Source organism: Marmota flaviventris, chromosome 1 (assembly GCF_047511675.1).
Source record: "Marmota flaviventris isolate mMarFla1 chromosome 1, mMarFla1.hap1, whole genome shotgun sequence".
NCBI lineage: Eukaryota > Metazoa > Chordata > Mammalia > Rodentia > Sciuridae > Marmota > Marmota flaviventris.
In genome coordinates this window covers 81,264,708-81,291,570 of record NC_092498.1, presented here as the reverse complement: position 1 = coordinate 81,291,570, position 26,863 = coordinate 81,264,708, and the positions used below count along the sequence as shown (strand labels likewise).

The window sequence follows — 26,863 nt, the reverse complement described above, 5'->3', positions numbered from 1 at the left end:
CAGAATGGCCTGCCACACACTTGGTATGCTCTTAGCTCCGTGAAATGTCATCCCCTACTACCATTCCCACCCCCCAACCCCGCCCCTGACACACACACACATTCTGCTTTGGTCATGCTGGCTCTCAAACTGATCCTTGGACTGGATAGCCTGCTCCATCTAAAAGGTTCCTGCACTTTCACTTCTAGAACCCCGTTTTCCTGATACCCAATGCACTTCACCCCTTTTTGGTTTTCTGCAGCCCATCATTTATTTCTGCTTTATTTTTCATCACTGTTCCTGTTACAACTGACATGTTTATTATGCACTTGTTATTTTCTCTTGCTATCTTCCCAACTAGAGTGTAAATTCCATGAGACAGGGGCTGGGTTTTGTTTGTTACTGTGCCCCCACTCCCTATCTTATTTTGGTAAAATAGTGCCTGTTACACACCTGTAATCCCAGCAGCTTGGGAGGCGGAGGCAGGAGGATTGTGAGTTTAAAGGAAGCCTCAGCAATTTAGTGAGGCCCTAGTCAACTTAGTGAGACCCTGTTTTAAAATAAAATATAAAAAGGGCTGGGAATGTGGCTCAGTGGTTAATTGTTCCTGGGTTCAATCCCCAATACCAAAAAGAAAAATAGCATCTGTTACTATTTTAAAACTCAAATGTCTGTTAAAAGGACAGTAATTCTGCTGCCTTTGTTAGACGGCTCAGAGGGTTACAGGAGATGATATAAACAAGGTGTCTGACACCTAAGAGGTGTTCCACACTGGTGGCAACTATTAATAGCAACCAGGAATGTAGGTGCAATCCTGTCAAAGATAAGGATTCCGCCTCCAACCTTTCTGTTTGATCAACACATCTCACATTCTAATCTCTTCCCTCAGGAATATGAGTAGTGAGGACTACAGAAATCACAGACAAGCCGCACAAATTCTTTCACTGTAACTGCTTCACATGGCCATTCATAAAGTTCCTTCAGGCTCAATAAAAGCATCTTACACAGGGCCTGTTGGCACACATTTGTAATCCCAGCAAGTCTGAAGGCTGAGGCAGGAGGATTGCAATTTAGTAAGACTCTGTCTCAAAATTGAAAAAAGGGCTAGGGATGTAGCTCAATGGTAAAATGCCCTGGATTCAATCCCCAATATCAGAGAAAAAAAAAGGAAAAAGAAGTCTATATTATCAGGTTAAGTATATTTGTTCTTCTCTAAAGCAATTGAATAAAAAATCAGTAACTTTTGAAATTTTCAAAGCAATTACCTCTACCAAGTTGTGTATCTTGCAGCCATCTTCTTGGATTAACTTGTATTTTTTAGCAAACAGATCGCCCTTGTCCTCCAAAGTCAAGGCAGCCTCTTTTCTGTGCTCCCTCCTGGGCAGCAGTGGACACTCAGCCCAGGCCCTCATCATCTGCTGTATCACCTGCAGGTTGTTCTGCGTGTGTTCAACCCTGCGCTCCAGCTCCGCAGTGGCTGCCTGCACCTTCTCCACGTAGCCCCAGCAGTCATGCTGCCATGTCAGCCATGTCACGGCTGCCTCCAGTTGCTCATCAATAGCCCCCAGCTCTTCTTCAATCAGAGGGTACTCAACTTCTAGAAGAGTCTGCTTCAGCTTATTATACCCTTGTACAAGAAGTTCAAGGTTTCCAATGTACTGAGCAAAGAATACCCAAAACAAAAAAGGTCAAATATGTTCACTCTTTTCTCTCCTTGAAGCATCAAAATGTCTTAGGTCTACATGCTAATAATTAAAATTACTTTCAATAAAAAAAAATGCTCTATTCCCCCCAACACACAAACCTTTAAAATAGTGTTCCTTTTTTGGAAGATGGCAAGCGCTGAATATGGTATGTCCGATTTTTTCATCATCAAAAGGTATTTCACCTCTCTCAACACAGCTACCAGCTATTCAAACAGCAGCAAGAATTATTGCATATTTTAAAAATATCATTCTATTTCAACACAAGTTTGACTTGAAATACTTATAATTTCATCCAATGGTTACTACATTTCCAAATCATCAAGATTGACTTTTGTTTCATGTTTTTTAAAACCAAAAAATCATGCATTCCATAACCTAATAGAGGTTTACAGTCTCTACCGTGTATATAACACATACCAGTTTTTTTTTTTTTTTAAGTTAGTTAAAACTTCATCATGAGAGTTAAGATATTCGGGGAATCCACATGCCATACGAAATGGCCTGTCATGCTTTTGGTGGACAGTAGCATATTTTGTCATAATTTCTTTCAGAGAGAAAATATTCTGTATATTTTGAGTAAGTCTATGGTAATTCACACTATCTCTAAAACACTTCAAGAAACCTGTCTCTGTAAGCTATTTTATGAAATCTCAAAGTAGAAATAATCCTCTGTCCTCTAGATCAAATACTGAGTTCTGAGTTTCATTTGTAAAATAAAAGTAATGCTACTTTAAAAAATTTATTTGTTCTTTTCAGTTATCATGACAGTAGGATGTATTTTGACATATCATACGTAATGTACAACCACAAGAATGTTTTCATATGTGAACATAGGAAAGTTATGTCCAATTCATTCTGTCTTTCCTATTCCTCTCCACACTTCTTTCCTTCATTCCCCTGTGTCTAAATCCAATGAACTTCTCTGCATTGTGTGTTAGTAGCCACATATCAGTTCATTCAGCCTTTGGAAAATAATACTATTCTTTGCATATATTTTAGAGAAACAAAGCATAACTAACATGGAGTATGTAAGACTAACTCTCCCACCCCCTTGGCATGGCTTTGGGCTGAAGCAATGATATTTTTTTTTTTTTTTTTTGGTGGAAGATTCTGGGCTCCAGCAGAGCCTTCTTTATTTTGTTTATTTATTTTCATGTGGTGCTGAGGATCGAACCCAGTGCCTCACATGTGCAGGGCAAGAACTCTGCCACTGAGCCCCAGCTCCAGCCCACAATGATCTTTACTACCTAAAAATTCAGCCAGATGTTGTTTTTGATCATGAAAACTTAAAATAACTTTGCCCTTTATTGTAAAGCACATCTATGGGAACTCAATAGAAAAGAAAGCTTATTTTATGCCCCTAATCTAGCAAGCTGAAAGAGTTGGAGATGTTTAAAATATACACACATCGAATATTATCTATATATACCATATATATGTACATACACGTACCATATAATTTAAGTACACATGTGCATATCACCATGATCACTAATAATGTTTATATACGCAATATTATTACATAACATGTAATGAATGAGAAATTTATTGACAAAATGTATTGAGAAAATTGACAAAATGTGAAATTTCCCTTTGTGACATGATGTATCATGTCATAACAAAAGATCTGTTTAATAAAGGCAATCTTCATCCTGGATATTTATTTAACTGTTAGTATTATTTTTATATTATTTGTTTTATTAAAATCATCATGAGTTTAACCACCATACACAAGCTTATTTTTTATTTTAAAGAAACTATGACAAATAGAAATTTACCACTATCTACCAAAAACACGACTGATTTTTATTCCATGTAGTCAGTCCCCAAATCTTATGATACAGCTTCAATGAACCAAAAAAACTAGTATTTGTTATAAAAATATTTAAGCCAGAAACCATCTGGCAAAAACTAATGATTCAGTTCAGCCGAGCTAACATTTAGTAAGTGTTACCAAGTGCCAGACACGAAACTAGAGACACAAAGTGAAATGAAGCCCACCCTCAAGAAAGAATGGGGAGGCCAAGAAATAATTATAAGAAAAATAACAAAGAATAATTAATTAAGACTTAGAAAACATCTTTAAGGCAAGACTTACTGGAAGTTGTTTATAATTATATTCCTCACAGCTCTTGACATTTTCCCAAAATAAAGTATGAATGATTGGAAATGTAAGTCTATCGGGAAATATTTCAGAGATTTACTAAGGATAAGAATAGCACCTATAAAACATCTTAGGAAACCAAACCCCTACCTTTGGGTCAAAGTTGACACTAAGAAGACCATTTATGGCACTGAATTTAACCAAGGGTTGATTCAAATTGAATTCACAGATTTCATCCACATTAGCTTTCCATTTATTATAGATATGATTTTCAAATTGGTCTAGTAAAGTGGTCATTTCGACATACTTCTGATAAACTGCAGCTTCATCAGGATTGTCCGAGAATCTGTAGGAATAAGGTTTTTCTACTTTTCTATATACTGATTTCTGCTTATTTTACAATAATATACATAGTGATGTTATACATCATAAACAGCCAGGGAGAGAAAAAATAAATACCAAAAAAAAATGCTTTGGAATTGTTTTTGCTTTAAAATATATAGTTATAAATGAATGGAACGCCAAAGCTTTTACTAAATATCAACAGCAACAAGTTGAGAGAAATGCATAATTAGAGGTGTGTTTGTTCCTGGAGAAAGAAAAAATAATAGCAAAGAATCATAACAGATACCACAGAGGAAAGAAAGTGTAAAGAAAAAAGGACCTGGAAACATGTAAACATATGTACTATGAGTCCCATCAAAAATATTACAACCATGGAGATGAAGTGCCCTCAACAAACCAGTGAAGAAAATTAAATGAGACCATGACCTCTTGAGTGCTAATAGGAACAGATTGTTACCCTCTATAAAAAACCACCCGTAACCTTAGGATAATTTACCATGACATAGGCCTCAGTACTTACAGATAATGGAGAGACGAAAAGTTTGACCAAAACATTTGAAGACGATCAAGGATCTCTCTGGCCCATTTGATATTTCCAGAAGTAAATGGCATATTCTTGTTAAGAACTACACAACCATGTTCAATCTGCAAGTTGATATTTTGGTGAGGAGGAAGAGAAGGAACATTTAGTTAGGATGCCTGTAAGTAACCTTACAACCTTGTAAGTAACTGTTCATTTTGGTAGTTTGGTATAAAACCTATGTGAGTGGCACATGACTGTAATCCCAGCAATGAGGAAGGCTGAGGCAGGAGGATTGCAAGTTCCAAGGCCAGTCTCAGAAACTTTGCAAAATCCTGTCTCAAAAAATAGAAAAGATGGATGTGTAACTGATGTGATTCTGCAATCTGTATATGGGGTAAAAATGGGAGCTCATAACCCACTTGAATCAAATTGTGAAATATGATATATCAAGAACTATGTAATGTTTTGAACAGCCAACAATAAAAAATTAAAAAAAAAATAGAAAAGAGCTGGTCAGTCCCTGTTTCTTTCCTCTTTCACTTCGCTTCTCTGCTTGCTAACAGTTTCTACTCACTTGTAACTTTAGCCAGCATGGATTCAGTGCCTTTGGGTTCAATCCCTAGTATTACAAAAAATAAAAAATAAAGTGTTTCATATCTTGATTAGAAGAATTATGGTCCTAAAGCAAGTTCTCCATCTCCATAAGAAACCAGTTAAATAAAAGTTTTTTAAAAATTTTAGTGTCTATATCTAATCTTTAGATATAATGAAATATAGATCTAGGCCATTACCTACAAAAATGATACTGTGAATATGATCAACCTCAGCACCACTTACCTGTTCCATGTGTTCATTATATAACTGCTTACACATATCCAACTCTGTATTCAACATGTTCATGAGTGTGCTGTAATGTGGGCTGAAAATTTCCATGACAACTGGTTTCTCTAGAAAATTCCCAAATATAGTCAAAAGCTAGAAAAATCAAAGTTAAAGAAAGGTTAAGAACTGTGAGTTTTTAATACAAATATTCAGCTCAATTTCCCCCACTAAACCTTTGCTATGACGAAATAGAAGAAAGATCTAGAATCCTGCATTGCCTCAATATGTTGTTTCTAAATGGCATTACATTCAACAAATCAAATTCTATATGTAATTCTTCTCTCTCACTGGAAACTGAGAGGGGTCAGAAATAGCCCATCTGTAAGAAGTTCCTGCTCATATCTAATACTACTTCCTATTGGGCATCAGGGAACATTTTTGAAAATACTGTGTATGTAAGAATAGAAGCAAATGTGATAATTATGTTATTTGTTCTTCCCCAACATAGTATTCTTTAGATATAAGAATCCCCATATCCATGAGGACGACTTCCTGATTTCACCACCAGTAATTACACCAAGTGTACCACGTACACCAACTGTTCTTCCCATCACCTTTGTGTACCCACAAGATCTAGCCACCCCTGACAGCAACCTGGGATAGCAGTGGTCATTGGTCCCAAACAACCACTCCACAAGTGGATAACTCCTTTGACATAAATGTCCTGGCTCAAATCAATGCCTTGAGCTAATCAGATTCTCTGTTTATTCAAAGTCAGCACTGAATCCATGCTGGCTAAAGTTACAAGTGAGTAGAAACTATTAGCAAGCAGAGAAGTGAAGTGAAAGGGGACAGAAACAGGGAATGAACAGGATCACATTACCAGCAAAGCAGAAGTGAAGGTCCACAGGTCCTCTTGCTCAATGAACTGCCTGCCCTAGGTTTCAAACTAACATTTACCACTGGCTTCCACAAAGCTATGAAAGCCAAACCTCGGATCCCTTGATCCCATCTTGTTTACTGCTCATGTGGATTTTCGTGTGTATATTTTAAGGAATCAGTGTTTATATCATGCTATGTGCCAGATGCTTGCTATACATTGGGCCCTTAAAAATGCTGTTATGGGCTGGGGATATAGCTCAGTAGGTAGTATGCCTGCCTCTCATGCATAGGCCCTGGGTTCATTCCCCAGCACCATAAGAAAAATTTTAAAATGCTGTTATCACACGTTCCAGATGAGGACACCGAGTTGTGGGAAGGAAGTAACTTGCCCAAATTAAAATTTTGGCATAGTAGAGCTGGGATTTTAAACCAGGCCATGTGATGCCTGGGTATACACTTCAAGGTGTAGTGTCTTATTGGCAGAGGCCACTGAAAACTATATCACAGTAGTTCCCCTTCATCCAGATTTTTCTTTCTACAGTTTAAATTACCAGTGGAAACTGAATATATTAAATGGAAAATTCCAGAAGTGGATATTTAAGTTTTGAAGAACTTTTGTTTTGTTGTTAGTTATTGTTGTTACTCTTACTATGCCTTATTTATAAACTAAACTTTATCATGAGATGTATGTATAAGAAAAAAAATAGTACATAGAGTTCAATACTCTTCAAGGATTCAGGCATCCCCTTGGGTTCTTGGAACACGTCACTTGTGGAAAAGGGGGCATTTTTTTGTTATCTGGTTACTCCATATGGGCTTTAGCATATGTTATTACCCATCTTATGAAGGTGTTTTAAAAGATGACACCTCAAAAAAACTAAATGTACTTAAGGTGACAGAAAAAGTATATATGAAGTCTTGTGCCTTGTTAGCAAGATGAAAAAAGAGTTTTGTTCTGTTTGGAATATATTAGTTATTTCTCAAAACTTATTATTTTTTTAAATAGCTTCATTATAAAAGCGATGCAAACATTTCCAGAAACTACACTCAATGAAAAAAAAAAAAAAAAGAAAAAAGAAAAACATCAACATAATGACAAAAGTTATACAAACCAAAATATAAATCTAAATATATCTTAAGGGGCAATTTACACAAATTCCAGCTTTTTCTAGTAAGATCAATTATACCTATCACAGAAACTGCTAAATATTTTTAAATTATCTTGGTTAGGAGCTACCTAGCAAAATGTAAATTATTAACTTTCTTCTTGCAGCCATTGTTTTGTTGCATTTGGGCTTCAGGTAAATTCAAAAGTCAACACTGCCTCATGAGTTTAACAAAGAAGTGTTCTCCAGCAACAATTAGGAAATACATTTATTTCACAACATCATTTTTCAAACACTTATCAAATTCGGCTCAACTGAAACAAGACCAGTAGTTTCCTTGCTACATCTTACCTTGCCTGCCTGCTTAGTAGAACCTAACTTCAAATGCAAAGGAAGGAAGGATGGGAAATATTCTTTGGGTAGGTGGAAAAAACAAAAAGTAAAAGTTACAAGGTCTTAGTGTACATTATCATAATATTCATTATCACAAATGTGTAAAAATCACCCTCAAGAATGAAAATAAAGGTCATTGTTCTGGAACCTCTTGCTTCCTTCTCACAGAACTAAGACTTATTTTAAGAAGAATATAGATGCTTCCTTCACAATGACCTCAAAAGGTTAAAAATGGATTCCTACATTTCTCCCCTGAAATATTCCACTTAAGATTCATGAGGCTTACCTTAAGTTTCTTCTACTCCCCAGATTAATAATGTAATACAGCTTCTCACAACAACATTCTTGCTGTCCAAACTAAAACATTTATGTTTCCCTAGGTTTGCCTCTTTCAAATATTTTTTAAAAAACTGTGGACCCCTCAACCATACACACTTCATAGTTTTCTAGCTTTCAAATACAAGTTGAGTATCACTTATCTGAGATGCTTGGTACCAGCACTGTTTGGAATTTCAGACATTTTTCAGTTTGGAAATACTTCCATATATATAATGAGATATCTTGGGGATGAGGTTCAAATTCAAAATTCATTTATGTTTCCTATATGCCTTACATACATAGCCCAAGGTAATCTTATATAATATTTTTAGTAGTTTCGTACATAGTGTGGGAATTTTCCACCAGTGGCATTATGTTACAGCTCAAAAAGTTTTGGATTCTGGAGTATTTCAGACTTGAGATTAGGTATATTTAATCACCTAAAGTCTTTTCTAGACACTTTTCTTACCTACTTCATTTTATCTTCATGTGAATTTTAAAAGTATGTATTCATGCTTTCTTGTTTTATTGAGTGTGAGCACTCTGGATTTTGAAGCACTACAGTTTTATACCAGAGGTGAACGGTGTTTGGTTCCCTTTGTGGGACATGCCTTCATCCAGAGTAGGCATTACATTGCCATTTTCAGAAAGCAGCCTACAAATATTTCTTCACTGGGACCAATAATAGAGTTCCTCAACTAGCAGCAATGGTTAAAATCCCCCTTTCCTTAAAATATACAACCCTGTCATTTTTTCCCCTGCCATTCCTCTTTCAGCAGCTCACTCTCATCAGTGTGACATTCCAATACTCAAATTACCAGTTAATCCAATTGGTTTCAAGCAGTTAGTGAGTGCCTGTTGTCTATGAGGCCCTGCAAAAGCCTCCCTAAACCTCACAAAAGCTGGAAGCCGATCCCCCATTGCAAAGTTCATAAAGGCAGGATTCCAAAACATAAATTTTTCGGTAGACAAGGTACAAATATGGAGAAAGTTTTTTTAAAAAAACACATGGTGACAAGGTAAGAGAAAAATATTTAGAAACAATCAAGTGGCATGTACTTAATAGACTCTGTAGAAGGGCAAGAAGACTTGAATTATAAATGGAAGGTGACTGAGATTTCACTCTCCTTTCTTCCAGTTATTTTACAACAGCATGTAAGAAAATGAGTTTCAAGTAATATGAATATGATAGAGGAGTACACAAATGTTAAAAAATAATATGGTCAAATTTTGATACAAAAGCAAGAAAAATATTCATGACTCTTGGCTAAGTGGGAAAGGTTTCAAAAGAGGATCAGAATATGTTGTCATCTTTGTCCAAGAGAAAAATATATGTACACTGAGTCAAACAGTGAGTGTTACATATAATAGTCATTGTACCTGAGAGATAAGATTATAGGTCATTTTATAATAGGGCTATATATTTTAGCTAAGAGCATCTCCTTTTCACCCAAGAGTCTTTTTGCTGTTGTTGTTTTTTATTAAACAAAGTACCATCTGATCCTCATGAATTCTCCATGTTTAAATGCTCAATTGAGGACAAGGACATGGGGAGGGGGTGCACCACTATCTGGTTAATTCATTTGAACTTGAAAGTCAAAGTCAATGTCTTCTAAAAAAAATTTGTCTGCTGTATTGTTTTGCACTGTTACTCTCAAAAAATGGTGCCCATGATCCCAGCTGTGTTTCTTTGACTATCAAACATTCAATTTCTTTTTGAAATGTCACCTGATGATGAATTTGCACTTGACGTGAAGATCTCTTCTTTGAAAAGCACCTTTCACCTGGTGTCCCTACTCTTCATATTACAAGCCTTTAATGTGGGGGAGCTATCCAGATGCTTTTGTTTTATGCAATTCTGAATACACATTTCATCAGTTCTATGACAAGATTCTTTCATGTTTTAACACCTCTGAAATTGAATGCATTATAGAGTCAATGGAATCTCAATTATTTGGCTACATTTTTTCCTTATTGACACATAAATAATGATGTATCTGATAACTGATGATGTCTTACACCTGATGAAATACAGTGTATAAATGGCTATTTGTTTCAGTCAGAGAAATATAGCAGGCAGGCGAACCCAACATATGTAAACAATGGGGAAGAAAAAAATTCCTGAATTAACAGGCATTTTTCACTTTTCACTGAGGCTCAATGTTGAATCAATATTTCATTGGCCAGGCCAAGCTTATTCTAAAGGTAATGAGCACTAAAATGTTGTGAATGCCAGAGAAAAATCAATAGTTAAACATCCTAAAAATGACTTTGCCAAACTAAACTTCATTGTTCATTAGTGCGTTATTCAAAGTTTATTTTTCGGTGTGAATTTTTCATGGAATTTTCAGGGAATACAACTAATCTACCTAATACTTCACCTTATTCAGAGAATAGTGTACTCATGCCTGGCATCTAATAGTCCAAATTATTCAGTAATAAAACACTGTCACATTAGCTTCCTCCAAACTCACCTTAAACGCAGCTTCCAAACCATTGCAATTACAAAAACCTTCACAAACAACTGTCCCGAGCCTTCTGTCAAAATCCAAAGTTTGGGATTTAAATGCAGCATAATCATGTTCAAACTCCTGTAAAAATCCAAGTCAAATATTCATCTACAGGAAAGAATCCAATAGTGAAAATAACAATCACATAAGCCTGACCTAATTTTGAGGGTTTGTTTTTTGATTTTGGTACCAGGGTTTAAACTCAGGGACACTTGACCATTGAGCCACATCCCCAGTCCAATTTTTGTGTTTTATTTAGAAACAAGGTCTCATTGAGTTGCTTAGTGCCTCACCATTGCTGAGGCTGGCTTTGAACTTGTGATCCTTCCTGTCTCAGCCTCCCAAGCCACTGGGATTATAGGCATATACCACCACACCAAACCTCTGGCCTAACTTTCTGAATTTATTTTTCATAACAGGATCCCAAAGAAGATCAATGAACAGTTGTATTTGACTGAGCGAATGGCTGCCTGCTGGGGACACTGACTGCTCAGTGTTGTCTCCACGTCCACAGCCCTTTTCCCTGGCTCAGACCCCAGTCCCAGAACTTCAGTCCATACCCACACATAAGCATCCATGTGTCTCACTTCCCCCAACACATTTTGATTATAAACAAAAAGTAAAGCTTTCTGAACAGAAAGAAGGAGGAGGAGGAGGAGGAAGAACCTAGCCTCATTACAACTTTAGTCCATTGACAAGTGGGAATATTTTTGGTAGTTTTTCAGAACAGAAAACCTACATGGAAATGCTATTTCTTCAGGTGAGCACTAAAAATCCACAGGTCTGTGAGAAAACATTAGTGATACAGGACAAACAAATATTGCTTCTTTTCAGTTTCTTATTCATATGCAGCAAGCTCCCAGTTTCATAATATGAAACCACTCACTCCCATAACTAGAAGGAAGGAAGTGTTGAGAGAATAACTAGCATCCTCAGAGCACTGCAATTCCATCTTCTGCAAAGCTGTCGGAGGAATGCAGAAACTCTGGGGCTATCACAGTCAGGGTCCTCTGAAGCACCTGCTACTAACTTGAATTAACAAAGGCCTTTGTTGCCACATGAACTGCACTCTAATTGTTAACAGTCACTAATAATCATGATGACAACATTTATTTAGTTCTGTTAATGCTTCTTATCATTAACTTGATTCTCACAACATTATGTCAAAGGCAGTTTTTTTTTTCCATTTTAAAAGTGACAAAAAATTCAGAGAAGTTAAATAATTTGCAAAAGAACCAGGCCAAGGTCATGTCCAAGGAGATGGAAGACAGGAACCTGCTCAAGAGACAGGAGGTAAGATGGATAGCACTTGCCAGAGACAGGAGTAGAAGGAGTGACCCAGGTTTGTACTAGGGTGTGTAAAAAGGAAGAATCACAGGGTTGGAGTTGTGGCCGAGGAGTGGAACACTTGCCTAGCATGTTCAAGGCACTGGGTTCAATTCTCAGCACCACATATAAATAAATAAAACAAAAGTCCATCAACAACAAAATTAAAAAAAAAAAAAAAAAGGAGTTACCGCTTTATAGTAAACAACAGGACCAGAATTAAAGCCAGGTGGTCTGGGTCCTGAGCCCGACTCTCAACTATGATGCTGTTTCTATGGAGGAATATACTTATGATTGTCTGTGAACTCCTACCTCCGAATTCCTATGTTGAAATCCTAACATATTAGGAAGTAGGGCCTCTGGGAGGAAATTAGGAAAGGAGGGCAGAGCACTTCTAAATGAAGGGGACTATTACCTGCATTCAGATGCCTTGCAGAGACCCCTGGACCCACCCACTAGTTGAGGGCACAGCAAAAAGGCTCTAAAAACCTGAGGCAGCCTTTGCCATACACCAAATCTGCTGTGACCTTGATCTTGAACTTGCCAACCTCCAGAGCCATGAAAATTGAATTTCTCAAGTTTATGAGACACTGGATTTACACTGTTTTGTTGTAATAACCTGAACAGACCAAGATAGCATGTGACGCTGAATTCCACACACACTGGAAAACAGTGCACAATGGCAGAGTTCTAGAACACTGTGTGTTGTACACCAGTTATATTTAGCACCAACAGGAAGTCTCTATTTCTCCTGAATTATAGCCAAGCAGTCTCTCCATTCAAGGATCACTGACTTAAAAGTAAACACAACTTCCCAACAAGTTTTAACAAGCCTGACATGTCCAGCTTCTTGGTATATTAACACAGGGCACACAATTTATAATCCTCAAACATTATCCAACACTTAGAGATCAGCAACAACTTCAGAAGGAAAAAAAAAAAATGTTAAGCTCCATCCCAGATCTCTCCCCCTTACTTGTGCATTCCTGAAACCAAATTTAGAACTGCAGACAGGACCCCTCTCTCTCTCTCTTAGGAAGTCCTGCTGGGATTTCAAGCTTATCTTGCACAAAGTGAACTCACTGTCTTATCTATAAAGTTGTTCTGATTTTTTACACACCCTAGTAGAAACTTGGGTAACTCCTTAGACTCACTCTCTCTGGCAAATGCTGCCCATCTTCTCTTCTGTCATCTTGATTTGGTCCTTGTTTTCCATCTCCCCAGGCACGACCCTGGCCTGATGACCACCACTATTCATCTGAACAGTTAGAATAATGTTAGCCACTCTCTTAACTACTCTTTGCCAACAGTCTTGTTCCGATTCATCCACCAAACTGCAACCTTAATAGTCTTTCTAAAATAGAAATCTTATGTCACTCCTATTCATAATCCTTTAATTTGTAATCTCGATTCAGAATTCTGAATTTCCTAAGATAAAATCCAAAAGTGAGCGTAACCCTGTGTGGTCTGAACCTTAATCACTGTTCCTAAGTATTCTGCCACTTCTCTAAATTTTATACTCTAGGATCTGGCAACACCTATCATATCTCTTCTCCCAGCCCCCACCTCTCACCAACTCCTCACTTGATTCATTTCTATTTATGTTACAGGTCTTGATTTATTTTCATATCTGGAAAAGAACCCCTTGCAAATGTTCTCACAGCCCTACATTTTTCATACTCTAGCACCAAACACACTTTGTAATAATTACCTACCTGTATTGTCCCCTGGATTTTAAATCTATAAGCCTAATAGCCAGATTTATTTTTTCAGTTATGGTACCAATATTTCATGAGGTTCCCAGCTCATAGCTGTTTCTCAATATATGTTTACTGGAGAATAAATGATGACCTAGTATTATTTAGGAATCATTATAAAAATGTTTCCATATTTTGAAAACTACAAAGTTGACTTTATTAGCATCATGGGAAGCTATTGAAGGGTTTTAATTAGAGGAAAGTCATGATTTTACTTAGCATGTAAAAGGCTCTCAAGCTGTGGTGTGGAGAAGAGACCAATGCATCCTGGACAGCCAAGTGCAAAACCAGTGAATTATGGATCTGGTTTCAGGGTATATGTGAAAGAACTTGGCACTTTGTGAGGAAATGAGTGGGGTTTAGGATGACTCCAAGTTTTGTGGAGAAGCCAGACAAGAGTGGATTTGGAGCCAGTGGCAGACCCCTGTTATCCCACAACTCAGAAAGCTGAGGCCAGAAGATGGCAAATACAAGGCCATGGACAGAGCTTTCAACAGAAAGCTAATACGAATCAATATAACAGGATGCAAGGTTGGTTGAACATACACAAATCAATAAATATAATTCACCACTTAAATAGAATTAAGAACAAAAATCACATGATCATCTCAATAGGTTCAGAAAATGCCTTTGATAAAGTCCAGCACTGGTTCATATTAAAAATGCTAAGAAAACTAGGGATCGAACGAATTTACCTCAACATTATAAAGGCCATTGATGACAAACCCAAAGCTAAAATCATACTAACTAGAGAAAAACTAGAAGCATTTATTCTAAAATCAGAAATAAGACAAGTCTGTTCACTCACCACTCCTTTTCAATATAGTCCTCAAAACTTTAGCAAAAGTGATCAGGAGTAAGGCTCCCCTACCCTGGGTTCAATTCCCGTAAAACACACAAATAAATTAGGTTTGGGGATGGGTAAAGCAAGAATTTAGCTTGTTAATTTTGAGATGTCTATTAAATATCTCAGAGGGATGATAAGTAGGCAGCTTATATGCTTTGTGTTCAGGACTTGGGATTAAGTTTCCTTTAGGTTTTTGCAAAAAAATTTTTTAAATCAAGTTGTGGAAGTTCTGTTTTACTAAGGGTTTATTTTGTTTTGTTTTGTTTTGTTTTGTTTTGGTCATGAATGGGTGTTGAATTTGTTCAAATTTGTTTTCTGTATTAACATGATGAAAGGAATTTTCTTTTTTTGGCCTATTAATATAGAAATTATGCTGAAAGCTATAAATATTGATTTCAAATCAAATTAAAGAATGAAATGACCCTAAATTCCTAGAATAAATACCCATTGGACATGTACAATTCTTTTTATATTGGTGGGACTATTGATTGGTATCACCATTATGAAAAAACCATATGGAGGTTCCTAAGGAAAAAGAGTAGAACTACTATGTAACCCAGTAATCTTCCTTCTGAAGACTCTGATTTCATTGAGGGGTTAACCCACTGATGACTTCATAGGTGAATGGTCTATTGGGAGGTGGTGGGAACTGTTAGTGGTGGAAGCTAGTTGAAGGGAGTCCTGGAAAGTGGAGATTTCCCTTGGGGACTATATACACAAAGGAGAGAAATAACCTCATAAAGACATTTGCATTCCCACATGCAATGTGTGTTTACAAGAGGTGGGTTCAAAGGTGTGCCTTTGGGGTATATATTTTGTCCTTGTTTAAGGAAACTCTCTGCTTCCCAGTGTGATGTCTTGAGACACTTTTCTCCATTACACCCTTTTGCCACGATGATCTGCCACACTTTGGGACCCAAGGAATGGAGTCAGCTATCTATGACTGAGACCTCTGAAGCTGTGAGCCCCAAATAAATTTTTCCTCCTTAAAATTGTTCTTGTCAGGTCTTTTGGTAACGGAAAAACTGACTTTTAGTGGGAAAACCAACTAAAACACATATACTAACAATGAACAATCCAAAAAGGATATTAACAATTCCAAACTGGGTAATTCAAAGGGTGCACCATCTGCAATCCCAGCTCCAGGAGAGGCAAAGGCAGGAGCATCACAAGCTCAAGGCCATCCTCATCAATTTTGCAAGACCATGCTTCAAAATAAAACTTGTAAAATAGTACTGGAGATGAAGTTGAGTGATAGAATGCTTGCCTAGCATGTATAAGGCCCTGGTTCAATCCCTAGTGAAAAGAGAATATAATTACATTTACAATAGCTTTAAAAAGAATACAGTAGTTGAGAATGAATTTAACCAATGAGACAAAAGATTTGAACACCAAAAACTGCAAAATAATTGCTACAAGAAGTTAAAGAAGGTGTAAGTAGTAGAAAGACATCCATTTACAGACCAGAAGAATATCATTAAGATATTATCCAAAGTAATCTATTGAGTTACCTGTAGTTTAGATACGAAATATCACCCAAAGGCTCGTGTGTTAAAGGCTTGGTCCCCAATGTAGTTATGTTCAGAGGTGGTGCTTTGGGTAGTAATTGGATCATGAGGCTCTGATTTCATTGAGGGGTTAACCCACTGATGGTTGAATAGTGTATTGAGAGGTGGTGGGAACTATCAGTGGTGGAAGCTAGTTGAAGGGAGTGGGTCCTGGAAAGTGGAGATTTCCCTTGGGGACTATATCTTATCCCTGGCCTCTTCTGCTTCCTGACCATCATGAGATGAGCAGCTTTGCTTCACCACACCCTCCCTGCCATGATGTTCTGCCTCACTACAGGCCCGGAATCCAGAGAGCCTAGTAACCATGGACACAAAAACCTCTGAAACCATGAGCCAAATGAACCTTTCCTCCTAAGTTGTTTTTCTCAGGTAGCTTTCAACAAAAAAGCTAATATGAATCAATATAACCCCTATCAATGTTAGGGTCTGTAAACAAGTCAGGATTGCGCCTGGCATTTTGCCAGAGGGAGTGGTTTGTGAAGTAACGCCAGTGAGCCATTAAGTGTGGAGATTCCTTATTGGTTGACTGCTGTATCTAGTTTATGTTAATTAAGATAAGCTGTGTGGAATGCATATATACCCCTCCTGTCCTACAATAAACGGCTCCCACTCCTGCTGTATCAATGTACGCAAGTTGTTCATCACCCCCCAGTTATTTTGCTGCAGCCGGACTGCGGCATATCAAAATCTCAATGATGTACTTTGTAGAAATTAAAAAATCATAAAACTTTCATCAAATCTCAAGGGACCCCGATTAGGCAAAATAATTTTGTTCTTATTTTTCAAAAACTCATACTTCCCGAGGCGATTTTTTTCATTTGTTTCAAACCTGTTCATAATTGTTTATTAAAGCACATTTAGCATGGGCAATCTAAAAATCTTTGTCAGATAATCTCTACATCTCCATTTTCTTGGTGCTGGCATCAACTGGTTGTCTTGTGGTTCAATTAAGATCTTGGTTCCCTACATAAAAAGCAATATTCAATTGACGTCTACACATTTTCAAATTGCTATGAGACTGGATCTTAGACTTTTTTTTAAAGATTTTTCAAAAAAAAAAATTTTTAGTTGTAGATGAACACAATACTTTTGTTTATTTTTTTTATGTGGTGCCAGAGATTAAACCCAGTGCTTCACATATGCACAGCAAGCACACTAACCCTGAGCCACAACCCTGGCCCTTAGACCCTGCTTGTGCTGACTTTCTAATGCTATTTTAGGCTCATTACTGTCAGGTGGAGAGAGAAGTTGATGTTCTCCACTCAGCATCTATTTATGCCCAAGGGTAGGGAGACCCCTTGCTTAGCTAGGCTGGGGTGAGAGGTCTAGCTCCCTATGTAATCTCTACTAACACCATGGTGCACACAGTATTGTTACTATTTTGCCACAGTAAAAGTCCTGACTCTCTATCAGGGCTTCCTCTGACACAAGCCCAGTGGAATGAGGATGCTACTGGGGGAGAAAGAAGATTCAGGATTCCCATGTGGACTCCTTGGACACCACAGAGTAGTGCTCATCCCTGGCCAGGAAAGATGAAAATCATGGCTCCTCCTTGCCTATCTCTAATACCTCTCAGCAGAGGCTGGAGCACTTTAATACAGATTGCTATATCTCAAGACTCTCCACATAGCCTTTCCTGGCAGGGGTAGTAGTGGGACAGTTTCTTCTGTGGTTTTGGCAAGACTGGAGAAATTGCATTCTAAGTTTTCTGTTTTAGTAGGTGGCTCCCTTCTTAGTCCTTCAGTTAGAAAATATAAAAAATAGTCTTTTACTGGATTTTTCTTGATTTGTGCCCACTAGTATTTCCAGGTTGCCAGTGTATTCAGCTCCAAGTCTGGGCAACAAGAAAACCCAGCAAACTCATCACCATGTTGTTTCTTGAGTGCTAAAGTCCTTAGCCAGTTTGCTGCCTTTTCACTTTTCAAAGTAAAAATACTGGCCTTTTTTTTTTTTTTTTTTAATATAAAGACCAGTATTTTGGTTGTATTTAGTGGGAAGAGGAGGAAAAAGTACACTTCTACCAGAAGCAGAAGTTTCTAACTAAATTTTAAAATAATTACATCAACTACTGTAATAACATTTTATAGTCCATGGAATCAACTAGATCATGTGCAATTGTTTTAAAAAGCAGCAATGCTATTGTTGCGATACAGAATGTCTGCTAACCTGGGTGTGGTGGTGCACACCTGTAATCCCATTGACTTGGATGGCTAAGGGAGGATGATCAAAACTTTGAGGCTACCCTGGGCTACTGAGTGTTACCTTGTCTCAAAATAAAAAATAAAAAGGGCTGTGAATGCTGCTCACTGGTAAATCCCCCCTAAGTTCAATACCCAGTACTGGGGATGGGGGTGGGGAGGTGGGAATGACTGTCAAAATATATTAAGTGTTAAAATGTTGAAAGCAAGGTATAGATGATATGCAAAGGAGCTATTTGTGCAAAATCAGAAAACAAAACAAACAAAACCTACATATACATTATTATATCCATCAAATCTCTCTGGAACATTTTGTGAGAAATTCATAATAGAGATGCCTTTGGGAAGGAATAATGGAAAACTAAGGGGAAAGACTGAGAGGTAAGAATGGTGCCAGGTAACATTTTTGTAAATATTACCTTTACAAAAGTATTATTTGGGTTTTTTTTTTTTTTTTTTTTGTAGTTGTAAATGAACAGGATGCCTTTGTTTTTGTTTGTTTGTTTTTTAATGTGGTGCTGAGGATCAAACCCAGTGCCTCACACAGGCTAGTCAAGTGCTATGCACCCAAAAGTAATCAAAAGTAATGTTTTTAAACATTAAATGTCACATTGAAAAAAAATATATATCAAAATCTTATAGATGACTAAAAGAAATTTGTATAAATCAGAAAACACTATATACAGCAATATTAAAAGAATTAATAGTTCAGTAGACAAGAATGGGAAAATGGATTAGTTCTAGGATTCAGATAGCTGGTACAGATAAACTACACAAATCCTTTAAAAATGTGTCTTCGATCCCGATACGATGGCAGGCTAGGTACCAGAACAACCCTCCTAGAAAATTAGCAGGAAAATGGACACCGAAACGTGGACCACTCCATCCCAGGACACAGGTCTTTAAAATGAACCTATTCCCTTGGTTTCAGTGAGGATGTAAGGAGGAAAATAAATACTGAAGCTAGGAGAAAAGAACACAGGGCTTGAAGATGAGAGCTCTGGATTTGAATCTCTGTTCCATCACCTGGAAACTGCAATGTCAGGTAATTTACTCAACCTTCATTTGCCTGGGAAACCACTCTCAGGGTTATAGTGAGAATTTAGCAGGAAGTATGTGAAGATTCTGGCACAATGCCCAGCACTCAGTAAATATTAATTGGCTCTGTGTAAGAGATTAAATGGAATCACGAGATTCCCCTCAAGAAGCAAGCACCATCCTTGCTTAGTAATTCAAGAAATTTTTTTTTAAGTGACAATGCAGAATGCCAGCAAAGAACAGCTACTGAGTATAATGGTATCAAAGTAGCTGTTAAACATATTCAACAAAGAAATCCAGTCTCACAATTGTCTAGATCTCAAGTGGGAAAGGCCAAAGAAAATACCTAAAGTAACCTTTCCATTTGGTATTAATAATTGAGAAGCCAAAAAGTATGTTTATCTAAATGCCTAAATGTGTTAGCTAGTTTTATTGTCAGTGACCAAAATACTCAACAAGACCAACTTAGACCAGGGAGAGATTTATTTGGGGCTCACAATTTTCAGAGGTTTAATCTATAGTGGGTCAACTCCATTGCTCTGGGCCCAAGATGGCGCAGAACATCATGGCAGAAGGGTGTGATTGAGAAGCACTGCTCCATTCATGGTGGCCAGGAAGTGGGGTAGGGAGGGGGGTGTTGTTCCACAGAGAAGATAAACCTCCTCTAGGGCATATGCCAGTGACCCACCTCCTCCAGCCAGACCCCATCTGCCTTCAGTTACTACCCAATTCATTCAAACTAGGATGACTGGTTAGGTTACAGCTCATGATGCAATCATGTTACCTCCAAACTCTCCTGCATTAACACAGGAGCTCAGGAAGACACCTCATATACAAAATTTAACACTGAGAAAATCCCCACATTCTGCACATGGACCATCAGCAGCAGACCTTTTGTCACACCAATTAAGACTGAAAGCCTGATTAACAGGCTTGAGATTGGTGAAGAGAAAACTAAACAGCATTTCAGAAAGTAAATTAGTTATCATTTCTTTAATTTAATGGAATACATTTAAACCATTTCTGTACCAAAGTGTAGATGGCCCGCCAATCATGACCTATCCTGCTATGTAAGCATGGTACAGTCAATGGGGTCTGAGAAGGATGCATGAGGGTGTGTGCACTGGGAGTGGAAGGGCAGGGGTGCTTGCTTTCATATGTGTACCACATGTATGCATATAAAAATTACTAATTTCACCATAAAAATCAATGTATAATGGACTCAGATAAAACACACCTAATGAACAGCTTATTATGCAAATATATATAATAGATGCAATATTTTTAGGCAGTAGTGATAATTGAGACACTTTCCCAAAAAAAAGGTCTTCTTCAACATAAGTGTACCAGTTAAGTAAAATTTTAGTTAATTCTTGTGTTAATTTTAAGGAATGATGAACATTAAGCAGCTTCTAGACTATATCTTAGAGCAAGGTAATCAGATAGGAGATGAAGGGGGACTTTAAGGGAAGGTTGAGGTCTCCAACCCAGACCTTGTCCTTTTACTTATGTGCAAAGTAAAATAGGCCTCCAAGATACAAATAGCAAGCAGATAGATGAGTTAAAACAAATGCACTGTCTACACCCACATTCTTGTGACTGCACAGGCAGACAAAGGAAGAACATCAGGATCCGGGCATTGACAAAGTAGTGACATCAGTGAAACCTGCTCAAGGTCTCTCACCCTGGCATTCTGAAACCTGCCAGTTTCTATAATTATGAGGAAAGCACAACTCTCCTACTACTCAAATTTCCTGCCCAGTTTCACAGTCTTCCTCCAATAGTTCACTCAGGCAGGCAGAGTCACTGGCTCCTGGAAGTGTCCCATTCACTGAATGCCTTCCAAGTGCCAGCCATCACACAGGCTATCAGGACAGGCTCAGAATGTCAGTAGGCTTCTCCCACTTATCCACAAATTGTAGGGTACCAACATGGCAGTGTCCTCTTACCATTGACTACACTTACCTGAATGCCATCATTATAAAGCTAACATAGATTTGTAGATTTTAAAGATTCAATTACTTAGCCAAATACAAACACAATAGTGAATAAATTCATATTTTGTATTTTAAAAAACAAATTAATTTTTTTAACTCAGCCTTCACCGTTTGTGGCAAACCACTAAAACAATTCTATTTTTTTCTTAGAGCTTCAGGATGCTCACAGGTGGCAGAGAACAGAAGCAGCTTAAATCACAATTTAAATCAGATTAAGTCTGAGAGTTACTGCTATTTCCTGAGGTTGAATACATAAAATTATAAATAGCTCTAAATAACATTATAAGAGACAACATATAGGTTAGTAATAGATGCAATGAAAGGGGTGAAACTAATTGGATAAACAGACCAAAAATATATTCAGTGATTTGGGAAAAAACTATAATAAAACATATAAATTACATGGACATCAAAAAAATGAGACTAAAATGAGTTACAATAGAAAATTTCCTTTTCAATATGCATAGGAAACAAATCCAGACTGAGGTCTAGTTATATCAGAAACAGTTCCAGAATAAATACAAAGGCCTCAGTTCTGATCTGTGACCCACCACCACAAGAAGCTAAGAGACTTCAGGCAAGTCATTTAACCTCTTTGGTCCTACAGGGGCCAGACTAGATGGTACCTATTATCACTGCAACTCCTTCCTTTTCCAGCTTTAAAAATATAGAATCCTAGGAAATGAAAATGCAATGGTACAATATTACCATGTTGTTGCAATCAGACGGGTCATAAGAGCTGTGTTTAAAGACTTTACAGAGTTCTATAAATTCTTCACTCATCTTGCAGATTTGCTCATTTAAAATTGTTCCCCTGATACCGCCAAATTCCAGTCTTTCCAGCTTTTCAAATTCCAACATGGTGACAAATACATCCTTTGTAAAAACACAAAAGTTTCAAACTGAGAACATTTTCAAACATTCTGAATCAGTGAGTCCACGGACACTTAGATGACAGAAACTGTTCCTGATACAATTGAACCAAGTGATTATTAAGTTTTAAAATCAAATTCCCATTTTTATATTTGCTGAAAAGCATCTCACAATACAAGGACCCCCTAACTTACCATGGTTAGACATGTGACTCCTATAATTTTATACCTTCCTAATTATAAGCCGGATCCCCAGGAGATATCCAAAACTCACATTTTCAGGCACCTACACTTTATAGTGAGGCAGGTCCCTTTTTTGGAAGAGAGCTCCAGAGACTGTTATAAAAGGGACGAGCAAGCTGCTCTTACTTAGGTATTTAAGTGACTTTATGAGATGGTCCGGCTGGCTAAGCAAAAATTAGAATTTTTCAAAACGTAGACCTCTAATTTTGAAAGAAATTCAATGAACTTTATATCAACGATAAAAGCCCCAAATTATTAGAGTTTGAAAATAAGGCCATGTTTTCAGTCCAAACTTAAAAATATCTTACCCAGTAAGTCCCATATACTGAAGACAGTGTAATTATTTTAAATTATCAAATGGGTTTTTAGGTATGCAATCTTTTTTTTTTTATTGGTTGTTCAAAACATTACACAGCTCATGACATATCATCTTCCTCATGACATATCATCTTCCTGCAATCTTAATTTAAACCATGTTTTATATATTTCCTCTTGAACATATCAGGGAAAAGGGAATCTTTTACAACTTCCTGATTTGTAGCATTCAGGAGCTTAGTAAACCATAAGAGCAGCTCAATTCACAACAGCTAAACTATGGAACCAACCTAGATGCCCCTCAACAGATGAATGGATAAAGAAAATGTGGTACCTAGACACAATGGAATATTACTCAGCCATAAAGAAGAATGAAATTATGGCATTTGCAGGTAAATTGATGGAACTAGAGAATATTATGCCAAGTGAAATAATCCAATCCCAAAAAAACAAAAGCCAAATGTTTTCTCTGATAAGTGAATGCTGATCCATAGCGGGATGGGGGTGGGTAGGGAAGAATGAAGAAACTTTGGTTTGCGTAGAGGGGAGTGAGAGAAGGGGTGGAGTTGTAGGGATGGGAAGGACAGTAGAAAGAGGCAGACATTACTACCCTATATACATGTGTGATTACACTACTGGAGTGACTCTGCACCATGCACAGCCAGAAGAATGAGAAGTTGTGCTCCATTTGTGTACAATATGTCAAAATGCATTCTACTATCATATATAACTAATTAGAATTTTAAAAAGACTAATAGATAAAAAGACTTATAATTGGTATAATAACAGAATGAAAAATGAATAAAAGCCAAATTAAATCTTTTAAATTCATTCTTCTATCCTTATAGCACTGACATTGTGAGCTCCTCATGAGAATAAGAAGGGAGCCCTCCTCCCATCACATAGAAGCTGGTCCATGAATCCTGTGGAAAGCTATTGGCTTTTTTACCTCACCCACAATATGAATAAAAAAGTCAATAAATAAATACCTCTATTTTCATTAAACGGTCAAGGAACTTGTCAAATCTGCAAAACACCAGATGAGATGGGAAATCCCAAGTTCTCACATCTTTATTTCCCATGAAATAGCTTGTCAATCGTTTTCTATAGTTGAAAAAAGAATGTCTGAAACTCTTTAAGATGTTAATGGCAACCTGCACCTTTTCCAAGGAGTCTTCGATTTCTCCTTTCAAGAGGTCCTCAGGTGAAAGATAAGCTATTGCCTAGGATTCAAGGAAAGGACTATGTTTAAAAGTTCACTGTTACCATCTTTTTCAATTCATAGTTTTAAAATGACAACATCTACAATTGGGTTGGCAATGCTGAGACACAAAGCATGAATTCTGGAAATTCAGACACTTGGGCTTCAATGACATAAATTTTATAAGGTAGAATAATAATGCAGGAAACACCAACTATTTCTGGATTTATACATTCTAGCGATGACTAAATTTTTGCTATATGACAACTGTGTAATCTGAATTTGCACAGGTATTTCTGCCAGCAAATATTCTGCACAATTATTTCATATAAGGAAATACACAAGCCAGCAGGGAAAGCTGTCAAAATGTGGGTTTTTAAAATATCATCACTTTACCTGAAGTACAGGGTCACTTGCAAAAATGACTAAGAGCCGATTAGATGGTTATGCCACTAAAAATTCTCCTGGGTTAGCAAACTTCTCTTCTTGGGGCTTAAGTGGCATTTTAAGATGTTTAATCTGAGATATGTTGCATTAACTATTTTGAAAGAGAAAAAGAATAAAGGAAAAAGACCAGCTGATCCATGGAGCTCTGAGCCAGCACCTGTGAGGACCACCATCTAGGTCTCATTATATTTGTCATGAACATTTAGAATTCCTCCCTTCAAGGACCTCAAAAACTGCCTTCTGAGTTTCTTTTGTATACTATTTTCTGGTGCATTTTAACCTCATATAGATTATAGGTTTAAATTATGTATCTTTAATTTTGTGGCTGCTGATAAGGTTTTTCAAGATCTCAGTGAAGAATGGAATGTTTTAAAACCATTGAGTTCCATGCTGCATATGGAGGTCCTTTTCCCCCCTAAATGTAGACATATGATCTCCTAACCCATTAATGCAACAGTTTTACATTCAAGACAGACTGTATGGCACTCATTTTTAAAGCAATAAGACAATCACTCGCCAGCTGTGGTGGCGCACACCTGGACTCTCAGCAGCTTGGGAGGCTTTGATGGTAGGATTGCAGGTTTAGGCCAGCCTCAGCAATTTAGCAAGACTGTCTCAAAATAAAATATAATCAAAGAGCTGGGGCTCAGTGATAAAGCACCCCTGGGTTCAATTCCCAGTGCCCAAAAGATCAGTGTCTAAAACCACACTGATCAGAATACTTCAAATTCCAGCCATTGATTCCCAGTCTATGCTCTTATTTCCTCCTCTGGCTGGAAATTAATCTCTACATGAAGGCTGCCAACACAGAACAGGGAGGAGAACCACCAGTGATCCCTTCATAGTGTGAATTTCAAAACAGTGTACACTCTGGAATAGTATATGGTATACTCCATTTACCATTATGTATATGATGCTTTGATGTTTTAGTAAGTTGAGAATAGAGAGAACTCAATTTCCTTCCCTTCTCAGCTTCCTGTTACCTAATTACTTAAACTCAAAGTAACATCACTGGACAAGCCACCCCTGTATTCATTCCTGTGCTAGCCGGCTGGCCTGCATGTAGACAAGATCATCATAGCCAATTCAGTTTACTCATATGCCCACTGTTGAGTAAGATCTCCTAAAATAATATACCTGACTAGCTCTTAACATCCTAGATTATAAAACCCGGTCTACAGTATTGGACTGGGCAGCAGAGACTATGAGGGAAACGCACAGGAGTCAAGAGACCTGGGCAAGTTGTCTCAGAGGATCTATTTCCTTATCTGCAAATGAGAGAGATGAATTAGAGAACCTCAAGATCCATTTTAGCTCTTAAACTCTGAATTCCTTTCTACCTCCTACAAATGTTTCTGGAGCAGACCCAAACACACCTCTATTATCTTATACTTAATGGTATCAGGACAAACAAAAAGCCACAGGATTGAGTATGAACTGGTCCTACTTTGAAGGTTCTATAAACAAATACAGTCAGCCCTGTCCAGCCCTCCACATCCATGGATTCAAATCACCACAGATTGGAAACATTTTTTAAAAATCGTATCTGTACTGAAAATGAACAGACTTGTTCTTTTCATCATTTCCCAAACAATACAGTATTATTGGTTTTTACCGTTCACATAGCATTTGCATTGTAGTAGGTATAAGAAGTAATCTACAGGTGATTTAAAGTATACCAGATGACATGCATTGGTTATATACAAATGCTAGACCATCATATACAATTAAATTGAGCATCCAAGGATTTGGGTAGCCATGGGAATCTTGGAACTAGTCCTCTGTGGACACTGAGAGACAACTGTACTGCTAATCAATTTACATATCAGTAAGCCAATTACATATCAATTAGCCAATTGATCAATGATATTGTCTAATAACACCCATTTCCCACCTGCTTCTTCTCTGTTCTTTATATGCTTTTATAGATTCTTTTGCTCAATACTGATACCTCTTCTCCAGGCTTGACTGCTCAGACTTTGATTCTTCTCCACCCAAGATCTTATGGATAACAATATTCACCTATAGAGATATCAAACCATAGAATAGAAGAGTGGTGGACTTATGGTGTAACCATACACGAACTAGAAGTTTAAGTTGGATTAGCAGAGAAATTAGTCAAGGCATTAAGAAAATCCCCATCGCTGAAACTTATGTGTATCACCATGTCAGGAAATCCAATGATCCCTTGCGTGGAGCTAACCTAAGTGACAATGTTAATGATCACTGTAAGGAAACAAGTAAGGAGAAGCACATTTGCTTCTAAAGTAATTCAGGGTTTCTGTCTGTGACTGGAAACCATCCATTGGGTCAGGCAGATGATGAGTAAAGCAGATCAGGAGCAGCAGCAGACTGTGAGGACGACA

At 37.4% G+C, this 26,863-nt stretch overlaps 1 protein-coding gene across 1 annotated transcript in view; it reads right to left on the bottom strand.

The window, feature by feature from the left end:
• Positions 1–26,863, bottom strand: part of Dnah11 (dynein axonemal heavy chain 11) — a 318,014-nt gene that overhangs the window by 272,754 nt on the left and 18,397 nt on the right. The window contains exons 7-14 of the mRNA XM_027932705.3: positions 23,839–24,072; positions 22,128–22,295; positions 10,653–10,769; positions 5,495–5,632; positions 4,655–4,779; positions 3,940–4,135; positions 1,784–1,888; positions 1,245–1,637 (exon numbers count right to left, since the gene is read on the bottom strand). Of these exons, the coding sequence (XP_027788506.2) occupies positions 1,245–1,637; positions 1,784–1,888; positions 3,940–4,135; positions 4,655–4,779; positions 5,495–5,632; positions 10,653–10,769; positions 22,128–22,295; positions 23,839–24,072 (1,476 nt within the window). The remainder of the gene's footprint in view (positions 1–1,244; positions 1,638–1,783; positions 1,889–3,939; positions 4,136–4,654; positions 4,780–5,494; positions 5,633–10,652; positions 10,770–22,127; positions 22,296–23,838; positions 24,073–26,863) is intronic.